At 46.9% G+C, this 23,570-nt stretch overlaps 1 protein-coding gene across 7 annotated transcripts in view; it reads right to left on the bottom strand.

Annotated features, from left to right (window-relative positions):
• Positions 1 to 23,570, bottom strand: part of CDC42BPA (CDC42 binding protein kinase alpha) — a 148,050-nt gene that overhangs the window by 44,497 nt on the left and 79,983 nt on the right. For 6 of the 7 annotated variants that reach the window (XM_072139995.1, XM_072139999.1, XM_072139997.1 and 3 more), the window contains exons 6-15: positions 23,422 to 23,515; positions 22,190 to 22,390; positions 21,675 to 21,923; positions 17,872 to 17,951; positions 17,627 to 17,793; positions 16,650 to 16,766; positions 5,260 to 5,393; positions 3,987 to 4,229; positions 3,095 to 3,205; positions 2,219 to 2,466 (exon numbers count right to left, since the gene is read on the bottom strand). In XM_072139995.1, the coding sequence (XP_071996096.1) occupies positions 2,219 to 2,466; positions 3,095 to 3,205; positions 3,987 to 4,229; positions 5,260 to 5,393; positions 16,650 to 16,766; positions 17,627 to 17,793; positions 17,872 to 17,951; positions 21,675 to 21,923; positions 22,190 to 22,390; positions 23,422 to 23,515 (1,644 nt within the window). The remainder of the gene's footprint in view (positions 1 to 2,218; positions 2,467 to 3,094; positions 3,206 to 3,986; positions 4,230 to 5,259; positions 5,394 to 16,649; positions 16,767 to 17,626; positions 17,794 to 17,871; positions 17,952 to 21,674; positions 21,924 to 22,189; positions 22,391 to 23,421; positions 23,516 to 23,570) is intronic. The other variant, XM_072139996.1, reaches the window with a different exon arrangement.

Here is a 23,570-nt window from a genome sequence, read left to right as displayed (position 1 = left end):
TGTCCCTCCCCTGCAGATGATCTCATGTATATGACAGACAGATGGATGATAGTGAATGTTGTGCGTTCTCTCTGTCCCTCCCCTGCAGATGATCTCATGTATATGACAGACAGACAGACGGATGATAGATAGTGAATGTTGTGCGTTCTCTCTGTCCCTCCCCTGCAGATGATCTCATGTATATGACAGACAGATGGATGATAGATAGTGAATGTTGTGCGTTCTCGCTGTCCCTCCCCTGCAGATGATCTCATGTATATGACAGACAGATGGATGATAGATAGTGAATGTTGTGCGTTCTCGCTGTTCCTCCCCTGCAGATGATCTCATGTATATGACAGACAGATGGATGATAGTGAATGTTGTGCGTTCTCTCTGTCCCTCCCCTGCAGATGATCTCATGTATATGACAGACAGACAGACGGATGATAGATAGTGAATGTTGTGCGTTCTCTCTGTCCCTCCCCTGCAGATGATCTCATGTATATGACAGACAGACGGATGATAGATAGTGAATGTTGTGCGTTCTCGCTGTTCCTCCCCTGCAGATGATCTCATGTATATGACAGACAGATGGATGATAGATAGTGAATGTTGTGCGTTCTCTCTGTCCCTCCCCTGCAGATGATCTCATGTATATGACAGACAGATGGATGATAGATAGTGAATGTTGTGCGTTCTCTCTGTCCCTCCCCTGCAGATGATCTCATGTATATGACAGACAGATGGATGATAGATAGTGAATGTTGTGCGTTCTCGCTGTCCCTCCCCTGCAGATGATCTCATGTATATGACAGACAGACGGATGATAGATAGTGAATGTTGTGCGTTCTCGCTGTTCCTCCCCTGCAGATGATCTCATGTATATGACAGACAGATGGATGATAGATAGTGAATGTTGTGCGTTCTCGCTGTCCCTCCCCTGCAGATGATCTCATGTATATGATGAGTGCGGCCGCTGTAGGAGCTGGGGGGGGGGGGGGGGTCCTTCCTTCTATTTTCCTGACATCACTGGGTCTCAGATTGTTTACACATAAACCCTGATCTGTGGATGTACAGGCAGAGCGGCACTTTCCCTTTTTAGGATGGGTCTGGGCGGACAGTTGTAGATGTGGAGCCCCTGGCACGGTGACGGGTGTGCTGGGGTGGCAGAGGGATGGATGACGCTGGGGACCCGGAGGCCCTGGAGTTATCACTTGTGGTGGTACCAGCAGAGAGTGTTTATATGAGAGGAGCCAAGAACCCGCCAGCAGCTCCTCTGATCCAGCATGAAAGCCGCTGCATGTAAGCCCTGAGTGCAGGCGCGGGGGACCGGACCTGAATAACACTGCACTAAGTCATGAGCTTTGTGTTCACCCCTTAAAGGGGAACTCCTGCAACACAACTTGCTCATAGGATAGGTGGTAAGTGTCTGTCTCCTGAGACTAAATTTGCTGGAGGGTGCAATGGTGGTCGCACAGGCTCACAGAAGTGGTGGTCTAAGAGGACCATTTCTTGCTTTCTTCACATAATATGGGAGATAATCATGGATCTGTGTAGGATCTCAGACCAGACACCGCTCCCCCCATCTTCTCCAGGTATGGGGTGTCATGTATATATGGGGTGCACACAATATGGGACATAAGAGGGATAGACGGGGATCTCTGCAGGATCTCAGACAGGACACCGCTCCCCCCATCTTCTCCAGGTATGGGGTGTCATGTATATATGGGGTGCACACAATATGGGACATAAGAGGGATAGACGGGGATCTCTGCAGGATCTCAGACAGGACACCGCTCCCCCCATCTTCTCCAGGTATGGGGTGTCATGTATATATGGGGTGCACACAATATGGGACATAAGAGGGATAGACGGGGATCTCTGCAGGATCTCAGACAGGACACCGCTCCCCCCATCTTCTCCAGGTATGGGGTGTCATGTATATATGGGGTGCACAGAATATGGGAGATAAGAGGGATAGACGGGGATCTCTGCAGGATCTCAGACAGGACACCGCTCCCCCCATCTTCTCCAGGTATGGGGTGTCATGTATATATGGGGGGCACAGAATATGGGAGATAAGAGGGATAGACGGGGATCTCTGCAGGATCTCAGACAGGACACCGCTCCCCCCATCTTCTCCAGGTATGGGGTGTCATGTATATATGGGGTGCACACAATATGGGACATAAGAGGGATAGACGGGGATCTCTGCAGGATCTCAGACAGGACCCACCTCTCTCTCCGTGTCTTCTCCAGCTTGTCCTTCAGGATGAGGATCTCCTTCTTGAGGGTGAGCTGTTGGCTCTCGGCGTCCCGCAGCTCCTTCTTCAGGCTCTTGATCTCGGCGGCGTGCAGAGCCTCCCTTTTAGATAACTCCTCTTCGTAGGACAGGCTCTTCTTCTCCAGGTCGGTCTTCAGTTTGATGATTTCTTGTTGCTGCTCCGAGCTGCTGAACCCTGAAGAACGTCCCGTCTGCTTCTGCTAGGGGAAGGAGAAATATCAAAATATGGCATGAATGAATATGGAGGAGACACTCAATACACTTAGTGCCCTAGAGGGGCCACCTGACATATAGGACCCCTGTGATCAGATCTTAGAGGGAGCCACAAACTTTGCAGCCTCGGCACAGTTCGCCAAGCATAGCGCCACACATTGCATAGAGGCTGTGCTTAGTACTGCAGCTTATACTGCAACATGGCCATGAGGGACACAACATCAATGTCTTGAGAAGAAGAATCAGATCATGGGGGTACGAGGTTTTGAACTCCATCGCTCTGATATTGATAACATATCCTAAGAACGTCCATCACTGTTATGATACAGGAAAACCAAATTCCAGGGGTCAGAGTTGTCGGTCCCCTGTAGTCACAGGTTTATCCCCTATTCTTTGGTTAGAGGGGAAACCCCTTTAAACCTAGCAACATGCTGCCATAATATACGAGAAATAGGAAATCCTAATACAGATGTAGCAGAGCTGACTGTGTGACTAGTGACAAGGCGCTGGGACCCTGAGTTCGAGTTCTAATGGGGGACATAAGTAGTATATATTATAGGTTTATAGGATCAATTATAGAGCAGGGTCACTTATATAAATAAGAACGTCACTTACCTTCAGCCCCTCCAGTTCGTTTTGTAATTGTTTTGCATATTGCTCGCTGCGCTCACGCAGTTTTCGGTCCTTCGAGGCTTCGGCGGCTGCTGCTTCAGCTTGAGTTTCCATCTAAAAACACAAGTGAAAAACGTTGTCCGAAGATTGAAAAACATGGCTGCTTTGTTGCAAAAACAGCTCCTCTCCTGACCATGGGTAGTGTGTGGTACTGCAACGCAGCTCCATCCATTTCTATACAGCTGAGCAGCAATACCGGCACTAACCAGGGTGAGGTATGGCGCTGTTTTTGGAAGAATGAAGCCATGTTTTTCAACCAGTGGACATCCCCTTTAAGGTTAGGAGAGGTCAAATAGCAATTTAAAAGAGAAAGGGTCCAATTTTTCTACAGACAATATCTGTAAGGGGAGAGGGCAAACTATGAGGATTACAAGACCGGGATAGGAGGGTCCGCAGGTTGATGGTTGAGCTTGGACCACCGCTGTAACCTCATGAAGCACTCGAAGACCCTCATTTCTCAACACTGACGTCAAATTCCCTTCAATCAGACACTTATGCCCTTTCCTATGGTAGATCTCAGGACTGAACCTCTTAAAGGGGATGTGCTAGATTACAAAAACATGCCCTCTTCCTTACAAAAACAAAAGGCTTTGGTGTCTGCAGGCTGTATGTGCAAGCAAATATGTATGGCGAAGGCTCTGTGTCATAGAAAGCAGCCATGTTTTTAAAGTCAGAGACAATCCCTTTAAATATGAGGCAAGAGCGATCGTCAGAGAGTTACAAAAATCCCTGTGCAGTGTTAAAGGGATCTGATCATTTCTGGGGTGGATAATATGTATTTGTGATGTATATTAGATTATTTGCACTGGAGTCCCCCTTTAAGTCCTCCAGTTACCTCCTTCTTGGTCCGCTCGGCCCGGCGGAGTTCCTGTCGCAGCGCTTCCACCTTCTGCACCACGCTCTCCATCTCCTCCTCCTTGTCGCGGAGCTGACGGACAAATTTCTGCTTGTGGGAGCGAAGCTCAGTGAGCCGCTCATTCATCTCCTTCATCTCCTGGACGGTCATCCTCTGCTGGCTCTGCGCCTCCTTCAGCTCTTTGGTTTGAGACTTTAGCTTATCATTAGACTCCATCAGCTCCTAAATGTGGCATAAAGCAAGAGTGTGACATTTACCCATTCTTATACTCCAGTCACATACATAGCTCAGGATAAGTGATGTCATGTATGTACACAGTGACTGCACCAGCATCAGAATAGTGAGTGCAGCTCTGGGTATAATACAGGATGTAACTCAGGATCAGTACAGGATAAGTAATGTCATGTATGTACACCGTGACTGCACCAGCAGCAGAATAGTGAGTGCAGCTCTGGGTATAATACAGGATGTAACTCAGGATCAGTACAGGATAAGTAATGTCATGTATGTACACAGTGACTGCACCAGCAGCAGAATAGAGAGTGCAGCTCTGGGGTATAATACAGGATGTAACTCAGGATCAGTACAGGATAAGTAATGTCATGTATGTACACAGTGACTGCACCAGCAGCAGAATAGTGAGTGCAGCTCTGGGGTATAATACAGGATGTAACTCAGGATCAGTACAGGATAAGTAATGTCATGTATGTACACAGTGACTGCACCAGCAGCAGAATAGTGAGTGCAGCTCTGGGGTATAATACAGGATGTAACTCGGGATCAGTACAGGATAAGTAATGTCATGTATGTACACAGTGACTGCACCAGCAGCAGAATAGTTAGTGCAGCTCTGGGGTATAATACAGGATGTAACTCGGGATCAGTACAGGATAAGTAATGTCATGTATGTACACAGTGACTGCACCAGCAGCAGAATAGTGAGTGCAGCTCTGGGGTATAATACAGGATGTAACTCAGGATCAGTACAGGATAAGTAATGTCATGTATGTACACAGTGACTGCACCAGCAGCAGAATAGTGAGTGCAGCTCTGGGGTATAATACAGGATGTAACTCAGGATCAGTACAGGATAAGTAATGTCATGTATGCACACAGTGACAGCACCAGCAGCAGAATAGTGAGTGCAGCTCTGGAGTATAATACAGGATGTAACTCAGGATCAGTACAGTATAAGTAATGTCATGTATGTACACAGTGACAGCACCAGCAGCAGAATAGTGAGTGCACTCACCTTATTCAGATCCTCTTTCTCCTGTTTCAGCATTTTTACTTGTTTTTCAAAGGCCTTTAACTGTTTGGAGAAATCCTCTAGTTCCTGCCGTGTCATTCCGCTCTTCTCCAGTTGCTGGTTGGGGTGACCAGTGCCTTAAAAAAAAAGACAAAAACATTCTGCTTTTAAAAAAAAATAATATAACAATGACAGCATGATATGTTGTAATTTTATGATTTGTGTTGCCCCCTGCGCCATTCATGGGGTACGTAGGGCTCTGGATACACAGGACGTAGTTGGAAAGCGGTAAGTACACGGTGATACAATTCTGACAGATGCGCGTTAACGATCCCCTCCGGAATATGAGGAATTCCCGACCATCTGTACGGAGTTATATACGCACCACATATCTGACGTCTCGCTATGGGGAAGGTTATGTAATACGCAGTGATGGACGTCTCTCCTATATAAGGACACGTTCACAGGGGGGGCGGATAGTGCTGATGGATATCAATTCAACACCTCCAGCTCCACAGATTCTCTCTAGCTCCAACCATTCCTGAGAAATCAACGCAATCAATCTGCTATTATGGTTCTAGTCAGATGGGCGGTCCTTAATCCTTAGGACAGCCCACTTGCCAGTAGGGAGTAATAAGCAAGTTAGCTGTCAAAACCAATGGCAATGACTTCTCAGGAACTGTAAACGATAAAGAAACATATCTATACCTTTTCTATGCAAAATGATCTTCTCTGTGCACTGAGGGCGGGGCCATACTTACCTGTGCACCCGTGTTTTACCTATCTACTCGCAACAAGCCTTTACACAATTATTGACTCCTGCCATAGATATAAGGTATAAAGAGAAGAAAACAGGATAACCAAAAGACAAGCCCCGCCCCTGGGCCACTAATAACCTAATTTGCATATAAAAACGAAAAATGTATCAAAAGTAAAAAAAAAATCACTGGAAAAGAGGAAGGATATTTTGGGAAATCTTATGAAGTTATTTGGTGCTATGTGTCTGATAGGCAGAACGTCTCTAGATATTATAAGATCTCCAATGAGGGCTCCCTCACAGGACACAAAGATCAATAATGATCAATAATCCCTTATCTCATGTAAGTTATGTCTCAAAAATTATCCAGACCATGTGACAATACTTAAACTTGTGTGGGTGGGGCCTAAAGGTCACATGGTAATTCACATTGAGCACTGGAGAGTCATGTGACAAACTACAGCCCTGCCCACATTCATGTACAGATACATTGTATACATTAGATACATAATAGATACGTATGTTTATTAAAGGGAAACTCCTATGTTATAAAATTATTGCAGTGGGGGTGCACCGACCATCTCAATGGAGGGTGTAGTGCACAGACCCCCCAAAAAATGTGGGTGCATTAGCAGCAGGTCCCGGGATGATGATGTCTTTCCGCTTGGTGTCTGAGCCGACACATTCCAGCCCGAGACAGGAGGAAGGAGAGGCAGGTGCCTGTATATACACGGATTATGTGCCAAAATCAGGACCAGATGTCTCCTCCATCCCAGGATAACAACACACGGACAAGCGTCCCTATACACTGGGATAAAGGAGAGAACTGCCAAACTATCCACAGGAAAATCCAGTCATTCACACAAATAAACCAAGACTGGGAAGGATTAACAATCATCCTGACTGTACTTATATGTATCAGGAGGCATCCACTGCACATGTGTTATTATACAGTATCCAGGGAGGTAGTATCTATTGATTGTACATAGGGGGCAGTATTATAGTAGTTATATTCCTGTACATAGGGGGCAGTATTATAGTAGTTATATTCCTGTACATAGGGGGCAGTATTATAGTAGTTATATTCCTGTACATAGGGGGCAGTATTATAGTAGTTATATTCCTGTACATAGGGGGCAGTATTATAGTAGTTATATCCCTGTACATAGGGGGCAGTATTATAGTAGTTATATTCCTGTACATAGGGGGCAGTATTATAGTAGTTATATTACTGTACATAGGGAGCAGTATTATAGTAGTTATATTCTTGTACATAGGGGGCAGTATTATAGTAGTTATATTCTTGTACATAGGGGGCAGTATTATAGTAGTTATATTCCTGTACATAGGGGGCAGTATTATAGTAGTTATATTCTTGTACATAGGGGGCAGTATTATAGTAGTTATATTCTTGTACATAGGGGGCAGTATTATAGTAGTTATATTCCTGTACATAGGGGGCAGTATTATAGTAGTTATATTCTTGTACATAGGGGGCAGTATTATAGTAGTTATATTCTTGTACATAGGGGCAGTATTATAGTAGTTATATCCTTGTACATAGGGGGCAGTATTATAGTAGTTATATTCTTGTACATAGGGGGCAGTATTATAGTAGTTATATTCTTGTACATAGGGGGCAGTATTATAGTAGTTATATCCTTGTACATAGGGGGCAGTATTATAGTAGTTATATTCCTGTACATAGGGGGCAGTATTATAGTAGTTATATTCTTGTACATAGGGGGCAGTATTATAGTAGTTATATTCCTGTACATAGGGGGCAGTATTATAGTAGTTATATTCCTGTACATAGGGGGCAGTATTATAGTAGTTATATTCTTGTACATAGGGGGCAGTATTATAGTAGTTATATTCTTGTACATAGGGGGCAGTATTATAGTAGTTATATTCCTGTACATAGGGGGCAGTATTATAGTAGTTATATTCTTGTACATAGGGGGCAGTATTATAGTAGTTATATTCTTGTACATAGGGGGCAGTATTATAGTAGTTATATTCCTGTACATAGGGGGCAGTATTATAGTAGTTATATTCTTGTACATAGGGGGCAGTATTATAGTAGTTATATTCTTGTACATAGGGGGCAGTATTATAGTAGTTATATTCCTGTACATAGGGGGCAGTATTATAGTAGTTATATTCTTGTACATAGGGGGCAGTATTATAGTAGTTATATTCTTGTACATAGGGGGCAGTATTATAGTAGTTATATTCCTGTACATAGGGGGCAGTATTATAGTAGTTATATTCTTGTACATAGGGGGCAGTATTATAGTAGTTATATTCTTGTACATAGGGGCAGTATTATAGTAGTTATATCCTTGTACATAGGGGGCAGTATTATAGTAGTTATATTCTTGTACATAGGGGGCAGTATTATAGTAGTTATATTCTTGTACATAGGGGGCAGTATTATAGTAGTTATATCCTTGTACATAGGGGGCAGTATTATAGTAGTTATATTCCTGTACATAGGGGGCAGTATTATAGTAGTTATATTCTTGTACATAGGGGGCAGTATTATAGTAGTTATATTCCTGTACATAGGGGGCAGTATTATAGTAGTTATATTCCTGTACATAGGGGGCAGTATTATAGTAGTTATATTCTTGTACATAGGGGGCAGTATTATAGTAGTTAGATTCTTGTACATAGGGGGCAGTATTATAGTAGTTATATTCTTGAACATACACTCACCGGCCACTTTATTAGGTACACCTGTCCAACTGCTCGTTAACACTTAATTTCTAATCAGCCAATCACATGGAGGCAACTCAGTGCATTTAGGCATGTAGACATGGTCAAGACAATCTCCTGCAGTTCTCCCGAGCATCAGTATGGGGAAGAAAGGTGATTTGTGGCCTGTGAACGTGGCATGGTTGCTGGTGCCAGAAGGGCTGGTCTGAGTATTTCAGAAACTGCTGATCTACTGGGATTTTCACGCACAACCATCTCTAGGGTTTACAGAGAATGGTCCGAAAAAGAAAAAACATCCAGTGAGCGGCAGTTCTGTGGGCGGAAATGCCTTGTTGATGCCAAAGGTCAGAGTAGAATGGGCAGACTGGTTGGAGCTGATAGAAAGGCAACAGTGACTCAAATCGCCACCCGTTACAACTAAGGTAGGCAGAAGAGCATCTCTGAACGCACAGTACGTCCAACTTTGAGGCAGATGGGCTACAGCAGCAGAAGACCACACCGGGTGCCACTCCTTTCAGCTAAGAACAGGAAACTGAGGCTACAATTTGCACAAGCTCATCCAAATTGGACAGTAGAAGATTGGAAAAACGTTGCCTGGTCTGATGAGTCTCGATTTCTGCTGCGACATTCGGATGGTAGGGTCAGAATTTGTTGTCAACAACATGAAAGCATGGATCCATCCTGCCTTGTATCAGCGGCTCAGGCTGGTGGTGGTGTCATGGATCCATCCTGCCTTGTATCAGCGGCTCAGGCTGGTGGTGGTGGTGTCATGGATCCATCCTGCCTTGTATCAGCGGGTCAGGCTGGTGGTGGTGGTGTCATGGATCCATCCTGCCTTGTATCAGCGGGTCAGGCTGGTGGTGGTGGTGTCATGGATCCATCCTGCCTTGTATCAGCGGGTCAGGCTGGTGGTGGTGGTGTCATGGATCCATCCTGCCTTGTATCAGCGGGTCAGGCTGGTGGTGGTGGTGTCGTGGATCCATCCTGCCTTGTATCAGGGGGTCAGGCTGGTGGTGGTGGTGTCATGGATCCATCCTGCCTTGTATCAGCGGCTCAGGCTGGTGGTGGTGGTGTCATGGATCCATCCTGCCTTGTATCAGCGGCTCAGGCTGGTGGTGGTGGTGTCATGGTGTCTTTGGGCCCCTTGGTACAACGCCACAGCCTACCTGAGTATTGTTGCTGACCATGTCCATCCCTTTATGAGCACAATGTACCCTGTAACATCTGATGGCTACTTTCAGCAGGATAATGCGCCATGTCATAAAGCTGGAATCATCTCAGACTGGTTTCTTGAACATGACAATGAGGTCACTGGACACAAATGGCCTCCACAGTCACCAGATCTCAATCCAATAGAGCATCTTTGGGATGTGGTGGAACGGGAGATTCGCATCATGGATGTGCAGCCGACAAATCTGCCGCAACTGTGTGATGCCATCATGTCACTATGGAGCAAAATCTCTGAGGAGCTTCCTGCACCTTGTTGTATCTATGCCACGAAGAATTGAGGCAGTTCTGAAGGCAAAAGGGGGTCCAACCCGTTACTAGCATGGTGTACCTAATAAAGTGGCCGCTGAGTGTATATTACTAATATTACTCATCTTGAATGAATTTACTGGCACTGCAGTCTTATGACTACCATAAAATAGCAGTAGGAGAAAGGAATTCATCTTATTAACTAATGTGTCTGACGGCAGTGGAGGATTGTGGGCCATGGCAATGTTTCAGGGACTGGACATGACTCCCCCGGGGGGCGCTGCGATCCACTGTTCACAGTCTTTGGCTCTTGTCTTGTGTAGTAATGAGTTTCTTATAAAGGACACTGTAGCAGATTCCTAGAGCGCTGGACGTGTGAGTATAGTACCTGGAACGCGCCCTCGCTGGCGATATGAAATATTTGGATTTGGCAGGAGCAGGAATAAGAATTTGCCTGGAATCTGGTGTAATGATCGGCGGCGCACAGGAAGAAGTAGCTGGAGCGGCGGGGCGCAGGCTTCTCCAGGAGAACGCTATGAGCCAACACTAATCTGCTCTCTGTGTTATCATTCATAGACCTGGCACCGGCAGAGCCGGAGTCCTAAAAATATGTTCTCCCGTGTTACCGAAACAACAGAAGTCTTCTGCGCCTGGCCGAGATTGGAAACACATGCAGCTCCGGCCGTGAGTCACTGCACAGACATCCCGCAGCTTTATATATGTAATGGGGGGGGGGGAGTGACTTTATGATATACTTTGGATTTTAACCATTAGCAATATCTCTGTTTGCTGTCAGCAAAGGACGATATCCCCATCTGTGAAATATAGATTTATATTCCAGGACTGTGAAATTAAGATTTTTATTACAGGATTGTACTTAGGCCTGTCCTCACACTGCTGTGCTTTGTGCTCTCTGCAGTCAGTGTTATGTATTGTCCCTGGAGAGATGTGTAATCAGACCTCACACTGCTGTGCTCTGTGCTCTCTGCAGTCAGTGTTATGTATTGTCCCTGGAGAGATGTGTAATCAGACCTCACACTGCTGTGCTCTGTGCTCTCTGCAGCCAGTTTTATGTATTGTCCCTGGAGAAATGTGTAATCAGACCTTACACTGCTGTGCTCTGCGCTCTCTGCAGTCAGTGTTATGTATTGTCCCTGGAGAGATGTGTAATCAGACCTCACACTGCTGTGCTCTGTGCTCTCTGCAGCCAGTGTTATGTATTGTCCCTGGAGAAATGTGTAATCAGACCTCACACTGCTGTGCTCTGTGCTCTCTGCAGCCAGTGTTATGTATTGTCCCTGGAGAGATGTGTAATCAGACCTCACACTGCTGTGCTCTGTGCTCTCTGCAGCCAGTGTTATGTATTGTCCCTGAAGAGATGTGTAATCAGACCTCACACTGCTGTGCTCTGTGCTCTCTGCAGCCAGTGTTAGGTATTGTCCCTGAAGAGATGTGTAATCAGACCTCACACTGCTGTGCTCTGTGCTCTCTGCAATCCGTGTTATATATTGTCCCTGGAGAGATGTGTAATCAGACCTCACACTGCTGTGCTCTGTGCTCTCTGCAATCAGTGTTATATATTGTCCCTGGAGAGATGTGTAATCAGACCTCACACTGCTGTGCTCTGTGCAACCAGTGTTATGTATTGTCCCTGGAGAGATGTGTAATCAGACCTCACACTGCTGTGCTCTGTGCTCTCTGTAGCCAGTGTTATGTATTGTCCCTGGAGAGATGTGTAATCAGACCTCACACTGCTGTGCTCTGTGCTCTCTGTAGCCAGTGTTATGTATTGTCCCTGGAGAGATGTGTAATCAGACCTCACACTGCTGTGCTCTGTGCTCTCTGCAATCAGTGTTATATATTGTCCCTGGAGAGATGTGTAATCAGACCTCACACTGCTGTGCTCTGTGCTCTCTGCAGCCAGTGTTATGTATTGTCCCTGGAGAGATGTGTAATCAGACCTCACACTGCTGTGCTCTGTGCTCTCTGCAACCAGTGTTATATATTGTCCCTGGAGAGATGTGTAATCAGACCTCACACTGCTGTGCTCTGTGCTCTCTGCAGCCAGTGTTATGTATTGTCCCTGGAGAGATGTGTAATCAGACCTCACACTGCTGTGCTCTGTGCTCTCTGCAACCAGTGTTATATATTGTCCCTGGAGAGATGTGTAATCAGACCTCACACTGCTGTGCTCTGTGCTCTCTGCAGCCAGTGTTATGTATTGTCCCTGGAGAGATGTGTAATCAGAGCTGATGGAGATCGCCTCTCGCCACCCCATCGGACGCATCGTTTTCGTGATCTGTGGGGGTATCTTGTGTTTGTGGAAAAACCCCTTTAAGAAGCTCTCCAGGGAAAATACCTAACACCTGACTGAGGAGAGCACAGAGCACAGCAGTGTGAGGACACGCCCCTAGTACACTTGGAGAATCTACAATCATGTAATATAAACCCATATTTCACAGTCCTGCTGCTACTAACAACATAAAGAAAAGTATGACTACATATCTCTCTAGGACTATACCTAACAATGGCTGCAGTGAACACAGAGCACAGCAGTGTGAGGGGGCAATCCCATAGACATGGGCTGGACAGCAGATGACCCCTAGATCAGATGAATAACATGTTATAAACTGGTAATTTCTGCTGAATCTCCTTTTCCCAGATGAGGGTTTTCCTTCCTGATGAGTCAGTGACTACACATGGCGGCGGCGCTGGGGCCCTCTCCATACAGACGGGACCACTCTCTGTTATTACCACGTGCGCCCGACAATGGGAAACTGTTACAGAAAGCAGATGTGTAGCGTTACTACCTCCGGAACGTGTGGGAATCGCTGGAGCAGATTGTTTCCATATCCTCTGCTCCAGATATTCTCTGTGAGAGCCGCATCCCATAGATATCTGAGCACACGGTGATGCCGCCAGGCCCCGAGACCTCCGCCAGGATCCGAGACCACCGCCAAGACCCCGAGACCACCGCCAGGACCCAGAGACCGCCGCCAGGACCCCGAGACCGCCGCCAGGACCCCGAGACCGCCGCCAGGACCCAGAGACCGCCGCCAGGACCCCGAGACCGCCGCCAGGACCCCGAGACCGCCGCCAGGACCCAGAGACCGCCGCCAGGACCCACAGACCGCCGCCAGGACCCACAGACCGCCGCCAGGACCCACAGACCGCCGCCAGGACCCACAGACCGCCGCCAGGCCCCACAGACCACCGCCAGGACCAAGAGACCGCCGCCAGGCCCCACAGACCGCCGCCAGGCCCCACAGACCGCCGCCAGGCCCCACAGACCGCCGCCAGGCCCCACAGACCGCCGCCAGGACCCCGAGACCGCCGCCAGGACCCAGAGACAGCCGCCAGGACCCAGAGACAGCCGCCAGGACCCAGAGACAGCCGCCAGGACCCAGAGACAGCCGCCAGGACCCAGAGACAGCCGCCAGGACCCAGAGACAGCCGCCAGGACCCAGAGACAGCCGCCAGGACCCAGAGACCGCCGCCAGGCCCCGAGACCTCCGCCAGGACCCCGAGACCACCGCCAGGACCCCGAGACCGGCACCAGGCCCCCGAGACCAGCACCAGGCCCCGAGACCGGCACCAGGCCCCCGAGACCAGCACCAGGCCCCGAGACCAGCACCAGGCCCCGAGACCAGCACCAGGCCCCCGAGACCAGCACCAGGCCCCGAGACCGGCACCAGGCCCCCGAGACCAGCACCAGGCCCCGAGACCAGCACCAGGCCCCGAGACCTGCGTTTCATTTTCTTCTACATATTTCCTGCTTTGATAGTAAATCTCAGGTTCTCGTCATCTTTTTCCGCTGTTAACAATTTTTGGTTGGAAATCTATGACACATCTGTGTCAGCACTGGATAATTTTGGAGTCAATTAGAAGTTATCATAGGTGCATAGTGCTAATTATTCCTGCAAAGATAGACCTGGAATACAATTGTTATCCTCCGTAGAATGTTAATTGTCTGCAGAAGATTTTTCCCTCTTAACGGACAATGAGGACAATGGAAAATGTACAGTTAGAGGGGTTCTCCACTTTCAGCAAATAATCAATTCTTATGCAAAGCAAAGTTTAACAATTTTCCAGGAGAACATCTGTATCAGTTCCATATGTTCCTCTAGGTGTCTGCTTTTTGTCAATTAGGGATATAACGCACCATGCACCTGTGTGACATCACATGACCAGGGATATAACTAGCCGTGCACCTGTGTGACATCACATGACCAGGGATATAACGAGCCGTGCACCTGTGTGACATCACATGACCAGGGATATAACGAGCCGTGCACCTGTGTGACATCACATGACCAGGGATATAACTAGCCATGCACCTGTGTGACATCACATGACCAGGGATATAACGAGCCGTGCACCTGTGTGACATCACATGACCAGGGATATAACGAGCCGTGCACCTGTGTGACATCACATGACCAGGGATATAACGAGCCGTGCACCTGTGTGACATCACATGACCAGGGATATAACGAGCCGTGCACCTGTGCGACATCACATGACCAGGGATATAACGAGCCGTGCACCTGTGTGACATCATATGACAAGGGATATATGAACTGTGCACCTGTGTAACATCACATGATCAAAGATATAACGAGCCGTGCACCTGTGTGACATCACATGACCAGGGATACAATGAGCCATGCACCTGTGTGACATCACATGACCAGGGACATAACGAGCCGTGCACCTGTGTGACATCACATGACCAGGGATATAACGAGCCGTGCACCTGTGTGACATCACATGACCAGGGATATAACGAGCCGTGCACCTGTGTGACATCACATGACCAGGGATATAATGAGCCATGCACCTGTGTGAAATCACATGACCAGGGATGTAAGGAGCCGTGCACCTGTGTGACATCACTTGACCAGGGATATAACGAGCCGTGCACCTGTGTGACATCACATGACCAGGGATATAACAAGCCGTGCACCTGTATGAAATCACATGAACAGGGATATAACAAGCCCTGCACCTGTGTGACATCACATGACCAGGGATATAACGGTCCGATTATCTGTGTGACATCACATGACAAGGGATATAACAAGCCGTGCACCTGTGTGACATCACATGACAAGGGATATAATGAGCAATGCACCTGTGTGACATCACATGACCAGGGATTTTAATGAGTATTTGGTGCAGACTCAGACCCACAAAATTCGCTCATTTGCTTACTGTGTGCAGGGGCCCTAAAAAAGCAAAAAGAACAACCAGGACCAATCCCTACGCTGCATCAAATAGTCAGGCTGCAGCTCTGGATGTGACTGGTGTAACATGGAATATAACACCTTGTTATTACGGATCCGACCCGATTACTGGACGTTCCATCCTTTCCTCTAGTGGCTGCAGGAGAACATGGTGCAGGAGCGCCTGGCAGTGCCAGGGTGGTGCCGCCGCTCTCGGGCACTTTTCTGGCTTTTCATTAGACCTGACTAAACGATTTTCAGTATCTGCTCCCGGCTGAGCTCATTAAATGCAATCAGGTCTTCTGTGAATACCCAGAGACCTGGCACACATCCTGCGGCTCAGATACAAGACCTTCCGAATATCTGCGTGTAAAACATAAGCCACACCCGGCCCCGATACTAAGTGCGAGGAAACGGCCAGACGCAAATTAGATCAGGAACGTGAGTTTTCCCAGGGTAAATCTACAGGCGCGGATGAAATGATTGTATCTGTGCAGATACACTGACATGTAGAGAATTAACCCCCAAACACTCACGTCTGACGGGGCTCAGGCCTGAAGGATCTCTTACTGCTCAAGGTATATCGACATGTTGCGTTTACGTAAATGAAATGTGAACATACTGTAAACACAATTGGATTGCATTAACACTGTGTTAACAAACTGTAAACGCACCATCAATGACCCTTTATACAATCGTGAGAGTAGATCTTCAATCACCAGTGGCCGCGGCATAAAGATCCAGGCACTGGGGCTGTGGTATCTTCTTATATGTGTTATCCATGGCCTCCTTCCTTCTAAAATCAACTTTTAAAATTATACTTTGGGAGTGTTACCAGAGCACCCCCGTACCAGAGTTTTACATGCTGTAACACAATGCCTGAGCACTTCCCACTGTGTGAGATGACAGCCAGACAGAAGGGAGAAGTGCTGAGGAAGCAGTACGTGAGACAGTGCAACAGCCTGCGAAGCTGCAGAACAGAGGTGGCTCTGGTAATGCCCCCCAAAGCCCTTTTGGCTCATTAACGCAATTTTAACAGTTGATTTACTACTGTCACAATTACTGGATCTAGGAGTAAAGTCCCTGGTTTATAATTTTTATACTTTTTGATGATTGAAGCAACTACCTGCAGATCTGGCTTCAGACCACTAGACAATCCATCTATAGTGTAGACCGTACATTACATTTCTGGTATTTGATTCCCCCCCCCTTACCTTGTGTTTTCAACTTGTCTATTTCATCCTTTAAGGACTTGATCTCTAGGTCTTTGCTTGCGGTGACAGGACCGTCCACTGTTGAATACTGAAGAGCCTGGACGGCCTGGGTGGATTCTGGGGGGAAAAATATTAAATACTGCAAAAATGTGCAGGTAATTACCGTATATACTCGAGTATAAGCCATCCCAAGTATAAGCCGAAGCCCCTAATTTTACCACAAAAACCTGGTAAAACCTATAATTTTTTTACTCGAGTATAAGCAGAGTTTGGGTTTTCAGCACATTTTTTTGTGCTGAAAAACTAGGCTTATACTCGAGTATATATGGTACATACAGTCCCAATCGGTCACCATGGTGGGATAGATGTAAGATCTAACAGATGAGGAAGAAGTGCAGAATGAGGCGAGATCCGGCAGTGATATCGGGGGCAAATATTTGTCCATAGTTTATCATTTGGTTTATTAAGATTACAGAGATCTTTTACAAATCTATAAAAATCCCTGTGGATGTTCTATTAAATTGCACAATAAGCATTAGCACTCCTGTGGCGGTTTTGTGGGTTACTCCATTAGCGGCTATCCCCTGTGAGATGGGATGATAGCCATAGGTGGCGCAGCTCCGGTAGACAGTTCTAATACACTTTCTCCATGTGGATACAGACTTATGGAGATCATACAGAGCGCTCCTGAGTCACTCTGCCTGATCATAGAGGGAACTGTGGAGCATGACATTACAGCTGCACAGTTCTCTCTATCACCGCCATGTACTCATTGTGCTTCTGCTTGTGACAGCCGGGACAATGCTGGAGTATAGAGGGGTAAGTGCCTGCTGGACACACCACCAGGACATTGACATTAGCCCCATCACTGCACTAGACCAGTAGGGATATAGACACAGCTATGTATTAGGATTTATTGTGATAATCAGTACCCAGGCCTCGCTGGTTGCATGAAGTACAATGAGTTGGTTCCTGACCTTGCAGCTTTCGGCTCAGCTCCATCTTCTCTTGCTCCAGGCGTCGGATCCTCCTCTCGTACGCCTCGGTGGCCAGGCTGTCCTCGAGCGTCCGCTGGACGTTGGCGTCTAGGTCTGTACTGGCTTTTTCCAAAGAGAATCGCAGAGAACTTCTATCTGAAAGTACACTGATGGAGAAGAAGGGAATCACAACCAGGACATGAGGAATATCCCTGCAACCACCGGACAGACCTGCCGCAGCTCACCAGTTACTTGTGTACGTGAACCCTACAAACGGGAGATGGTGCCCCGAAAATCCAGTGTGAGTTGATGGAGGCATCGTCTCCTACATGGGATAAAAGAACAGAGAATGTGTGAAATATAAGGGAGAACCCTGACTGTGCCCAGGATGGTTAGGTAGGTCGTCCCCCACCACCTACTGATGCAACTTTAGGTGGTGCAAATGTCGACCCAAGTCCTGATACATAAGGGAACAGCAGTGACCCAGGGGTGGGGGCTTATTACATAATAAGGAGTATGTGTCTCCACTGACAAGGGGTGGGGGGCTTATTACATTATAAGGAGTATGTGTCTCCACTGACAAGGGGTGGGGGCTTATTACATTATAAGGAGTATGTGTCTCCGCTGACAAGGGGTGGGGTGCTTATTACATAATAAGGAGTATGTGTCTCCACTGACAAGGGGTGGGGGCTTATTACATTATAAGGAGTATGTGTCTCCACTGACAAGGGGTGGGGGCTTATTACATTATAAGGAGTATGTGTCTCCGCTGACAAGGGGTGGGGGCTTATTACATTATAAGGAGTATGTGTTTCCACTGACAAGGGGTGGGGGGCTTATTATTACATTATAAGGAGTATGTGTCTCCACTGACAAGGGGTGGGGGGCTTATTACATAATAAGGAGTATGTGTCTCCACTGACAAGGGGTGGGGGCTTATTACATTATAAGGAGTATGTGTCTCCACTGACAAGGGGTGGGGGCTTATTACATTATAAGGAGTATGTGTCTCCGCTGACAAGGGGTGGGGGCTTATTACATTATAAGGAGTATGTGTCTCCACTGACAAGGGGTGGGGGCTTATTACATTATAAGGAGTATGTGTCTCCGCTGACAAGGGGTGGGGGCTTATTACATTATAAGGAGTATGTGTCTCCACTGACAAGGGGTGGGGGGCTCATTACATTATAAGGAGTATGTGTCTCCGCTGACAAGGGGTGGGGGGCTTATTACATTATAAGGAGTATGTGTCTCCACTGACAAGGGGTGGGGGGCTTATTACATTATAAGGAGTATGTGTCTCCACTGACAAGGGGTGGGGGGCTTATTACATTATAAGGAGTATGTGTCTCCACTGACAAGGGGTGGGGGGCTTATTACATTATAAGGAGTATGTGTCTCCGCTGACAAGGGGTGGGGGGCTTATTACATTATAAGGAGTATGTGTCTCCACTGACAAGGGGTGGGGGGCTTATTATTACATTATAAGGAGTATGTGTCTCCGCTGACAAGGGGTGGGGGGCTCATTACATTATAAGGAGTATGTGTCTCCGCTGACAAGGGGTGGGGGGCTTATTATTACATTATAAGGAGTATGTGTCTCCGCTGACAAGGGGTGGGGGGCTTATTACATTATAAGGAGTATGTGTTTCCACTGACAAGGGGTGGGGGGCTTATTATTACATTATAAGGAGTATGTGTCTCCACTGACAAGGGGTGGGGGGCTTATTATTACATTATAAGGAGTATGTGTCTCCGCTGACAAGGGGTGGGGGGCTTATTATTACATTACAAGGAGTATGTGTCTCCACTGACAAGGGGTGGGGGGCTTATTACATTATAAGGAGTATGTGTCTCCACTGACAAGGGGTGGGGGGCTTATTACATTATAAGGAGTATGTGTTTCCACTGACAAGGGGTGGGGGGCTTATTACATTATAAGGAGTATGTGTCTCCGCTGACAAGGGGTGGGGGGCTTATTACATTATAAGGAGTATGTGTTTCCACTGACAAGGGGTGGGGGGCTTATTATTACATTATAAGGAGTATGTGTCTCCACTGACAAGGGGTGGGGGGCTTATTATTACATTATAAGGAGTATGTGTCTCCGCTGACAAGGGGTGGGGGGCTTATTATTACATTACAAGGAGTATGTGTCTCCACTGACAAGGGGTGGGGGGCTTATTACATTATAAGGAGTATGTGTCTCCACTGACAAGGGGTGGGGGGCTTATTATTACATTATAAGGAGTATGTGTTTCCACTGACAAGGGGTGGGGGGCTCATTACATTATAAGGAGTATGTGTCTCCGCTGACAAGGGGTGGGGGGCTTATTACATTATAAGGAGTATGTGTCTCCACTGACAAGGGGTGGGGGGCTTATTACATTATAAGGAGTATGTGTCTCCACTGACAAGGGGTGGGGGGCTTATTACATTATAAGGAGTATGTGTCTCCACTGACAAGGGGTGGGGGGCTTATTACATTATAAGGAGTATGTGTCTCCGCTGACAAGGGGTGGGGGGCTTATTACATTATAAGGAGTATGTGTCTCCACTGACAAGGGGTGGGGGGCTCATTACATTATAAGGAGTATGTGTCTCCGCTGACAAGGGGTGGGGGGCTTATTATTACATTATAAGGAGTATGTGTCTCCGCTGACAAGGGGTGGGGGGCTTATTACATTATAAGGAGTATGTGTTTCCACTGACAAGGGGTGGGGGGCTTATTATTACATTATAAGGAGTATGTGTCTCCACTGACAAGGGGTGGGGGGCTTATTATTACATTATAAGGAGTATGTGTCTCCGCTGACAAGGGGTGGGGGGCTTATTATTACATTACAAGGAGTATGTGTCTCCACTGACAAGGGGTGGGGGGCTTATTACATTATAAGGAGTATGTGTCTCCACTGACAAGGGGTGGGGGGCTTATTACATTATAAGGAGTATGTGTTTCCACTGACAAGGGGTGGGGGGCTTATTACATTATAAGGAGTATGTGTCTCCGCTGACAAGGGGTGGGGGGCTTATTACATTATAAGGAGTATGTGTTTCCACTGACAAGGGGTGGGGGGCTTATTATTACATTATAAGGAGTATGTGTCTCCACTGACAAGGGGTGGGGGGCTTATTATTACATTATAAGGAGTATGTGTCTCCGCTGACAAGGGGTGGGGGGCTTATTATTACATTACAAGGAGTATGTGTCTCCACTGACAAGGGGTGGGGGGCTTATTACATTATAAGGAGTATGTGTCTCCACTGACAAGGGGTGGGGGGCTTATTATTACATTATAAGGAGTATGTGTCTCCACTGACAAGGGGTGGGGGGCTTATTATTACATTATAAGGAGTATGTGTCTCCGCTGACAAGGGGTGGGGGGCTTATTATTACATTATAAGGAGTATGTGTTTCCACTGACAGGGGGTGGGGGGCTCATTACATTATAAGGAGTATGTGTCTCCACTGACAAGGGGTGGGGGGCTTATTATTACATTACAAGGAGTATGTGTCTCCACTGACAAGGGGTGGGGGGCTTATTACATTATAAGGAGTATGTGTCTCCACTGACAAGGGGTGGGGGGCTTATTATTACATTATAAGGAGTATGTGTCTCCACTGACAAGGGGTGGGGGGCTTATTATTACATTATAAGGAGTATGTGTCTCCACTGACAAGGGGTGGGGGGCTTATTATTACATTATAAGGAGTATGTGTTTCCACTGACAGGGGGTGGGGGGCTTATTACATTATAAGGAGTATGTGTCTCCACTGACAAGGGGTGGGGGCTTATTATTACATTATAAGGGTGCATTCACACTGCCATTGCCCATGGCACCACAGAGAAACATGGCGCACGCCGCAGTATGCTGAGAAAAGATAGGGCATGTCCTATCTTTTCATGGGGTACGGAGCGGTACCGCTCCCATAGGGCACCGTGCGCCCATTGCCGTCTATGGGGGACGTATATAGGCCATATATACATCCCCCATATGGCAGTGTGAATGCAGTCTAAGGAGTATGTCTCGGCTGACAAGGACTTACACAGTTTTTCAAGCAGTCGTCGTCCACATCGAAGTTGGACGTGTCCGTCGGGCTGCTGACTTCCGGGATGTAAGGTGCTTCACAGTTCCGAATGTTTTCCCAGTCGATGCCAGCGAAGAACGGGTGATTCTTAAAGTCTTCAATCCCGTTCTGACCCAAGCGATGCTCCCGGCTGCAGATCAGCCGTTTTATTAAGTCCTTTGCGTTTTCAGAGACGTCCGCTAACTGCGACGGGAACTGGAACCGCTCCTAGGAAGAAGAAAAAAAATCACACCCCAAAAAAAGCTTAAAAAATAATAAAACAGTAAAAATAATAGAAATTATATTCATAAAAATATTTCTATTCTTATTTTTAGTATTGATTAAAAAAAAATCATAAAAGTAAAACAGAAATTATAATTTATTATTACATTATGTTATTTTTCTGAATATTATTATATTACTATATATTAGTATGATTATCACTGCTATAAAAAGTAAGATTTTTTTCCCCCCTTTTCCAGTAACGCACTCACTTTGTGGTTCATGATCTTCCCATACGTCTCCACTAAGGACTCTGCATAGAATGGCGTTTCACCATAGAGCATCTCATACATGCAGACCCCCAGGGACCACCAGTCACACTCTGGGCCGTATTTCCCCTTTCCGTCTTCCATTGCCTGGAGGATTTCAGGAGAGATATAGTCCGGGGTCCCGACTGCCACCGATGACTGGACCTAGAGAGGAGATAAGGGTTAATATGCACATAATAATAAGGTGCTGCACCCTGACCTTGTACAGTACCTCTGCACCGGTGCATACTGGAAGCGCAGACATAAGGCACAATATCCGTGCAAAAAAGCATCTGAGCAGACGGACATCCTGAAGTGTGACCCTAACTGTGCTCAGTGTGCAAAGGCAGATGCGGTGGAGCCACACAGGGTGCGTCTATGAGCCATGCTCCGTCTGCTCCGACCCCTAATCTGGGATTCAATCTGCTCATTTCAGACTTTTTTTTTTTTTTCCATAGTTTAAGTTGAATTTATAAAACAAGGCAAAAAAAACAAAAACAGACAGACGGTCGTAATACTAACATCACTGGATTGGAAAACTGGAAAAAAAGCCACAAGGTCCTAGCAAAGTAGAATAAATAATTGTTAATGAATACTCCTGTGCACACTACACCATATACACCCATATACACAGACACCGAGGCTCTGATTGGCTGCTGTGGCTCTTTAGCGTTCATCTGAATAGGACTGGAGTGGTAGTACCCAGACATGGCCACTACACAATGTATGGCGCTGTGCCGTATACTGTGTACTGATACGTGATGGGCTAATGGTTGGGGTCCCCCGGAGACATAGTCCTATCAGTCTGTTATAGATGACCTATGACATTGCACCTTCATGTTTGCTTGGAGTCATTGCCAAAATCTGCACAGATTCTACTAAAATTATTGGGAATGAAACTCAAAATCGTTATCAGGATGTGGATTCTGATCCAGATTTTACACTGTGTGAACGCACCCTTAGGACAGGAGGGGCTGGATCTGTGTACAACGCTGTGGAATAGGTTGGTGTTATACCAGGTCCAGTGTGCACCGCAGAGATGAGTCTGATCACAGACCTAGTTTGACGGCCGGACCTAAAATTTCTATAACCCCCCCTCCAACCAGATACTGATAACCCGCTCCTGGATCCCGGCAGAGAAGGGCGCCTATCATTTCTCTTCCTTATCTGCTCCTCGGTACCTGGTGACAACTTACCGTCCCGTCCTCCATCAGTTTCAGACAGGAGCCGAAATCTGCCAGGCGGATGTGTCCGTTCATATCCAGCAAGATGTTATCAGGCTTTATGTCTCTGGAGAGAGGAGAAGAGAGAGAATAAGAGGGGTGCGGGGAGGAAGGACATTATG

The sequence above is a fragment of the Engystomops pustulosus genome, chromosome 3 (genome assembly GCF_040894005.1).
Source record: "Engystomops pustulosus chromosome 3, aEngPut4.maternal, whole genome shotgun sequence".
NCBI classification, from domain to species: Eukaryota; Metazoa; Chordata; class Amphibia; order Anura; family Leptodactylidae; genus Engystomops; species Engystomops pustulosus.
This window is presented reverse-complemented; position numbering and strand designations above follow the sequence as displayed.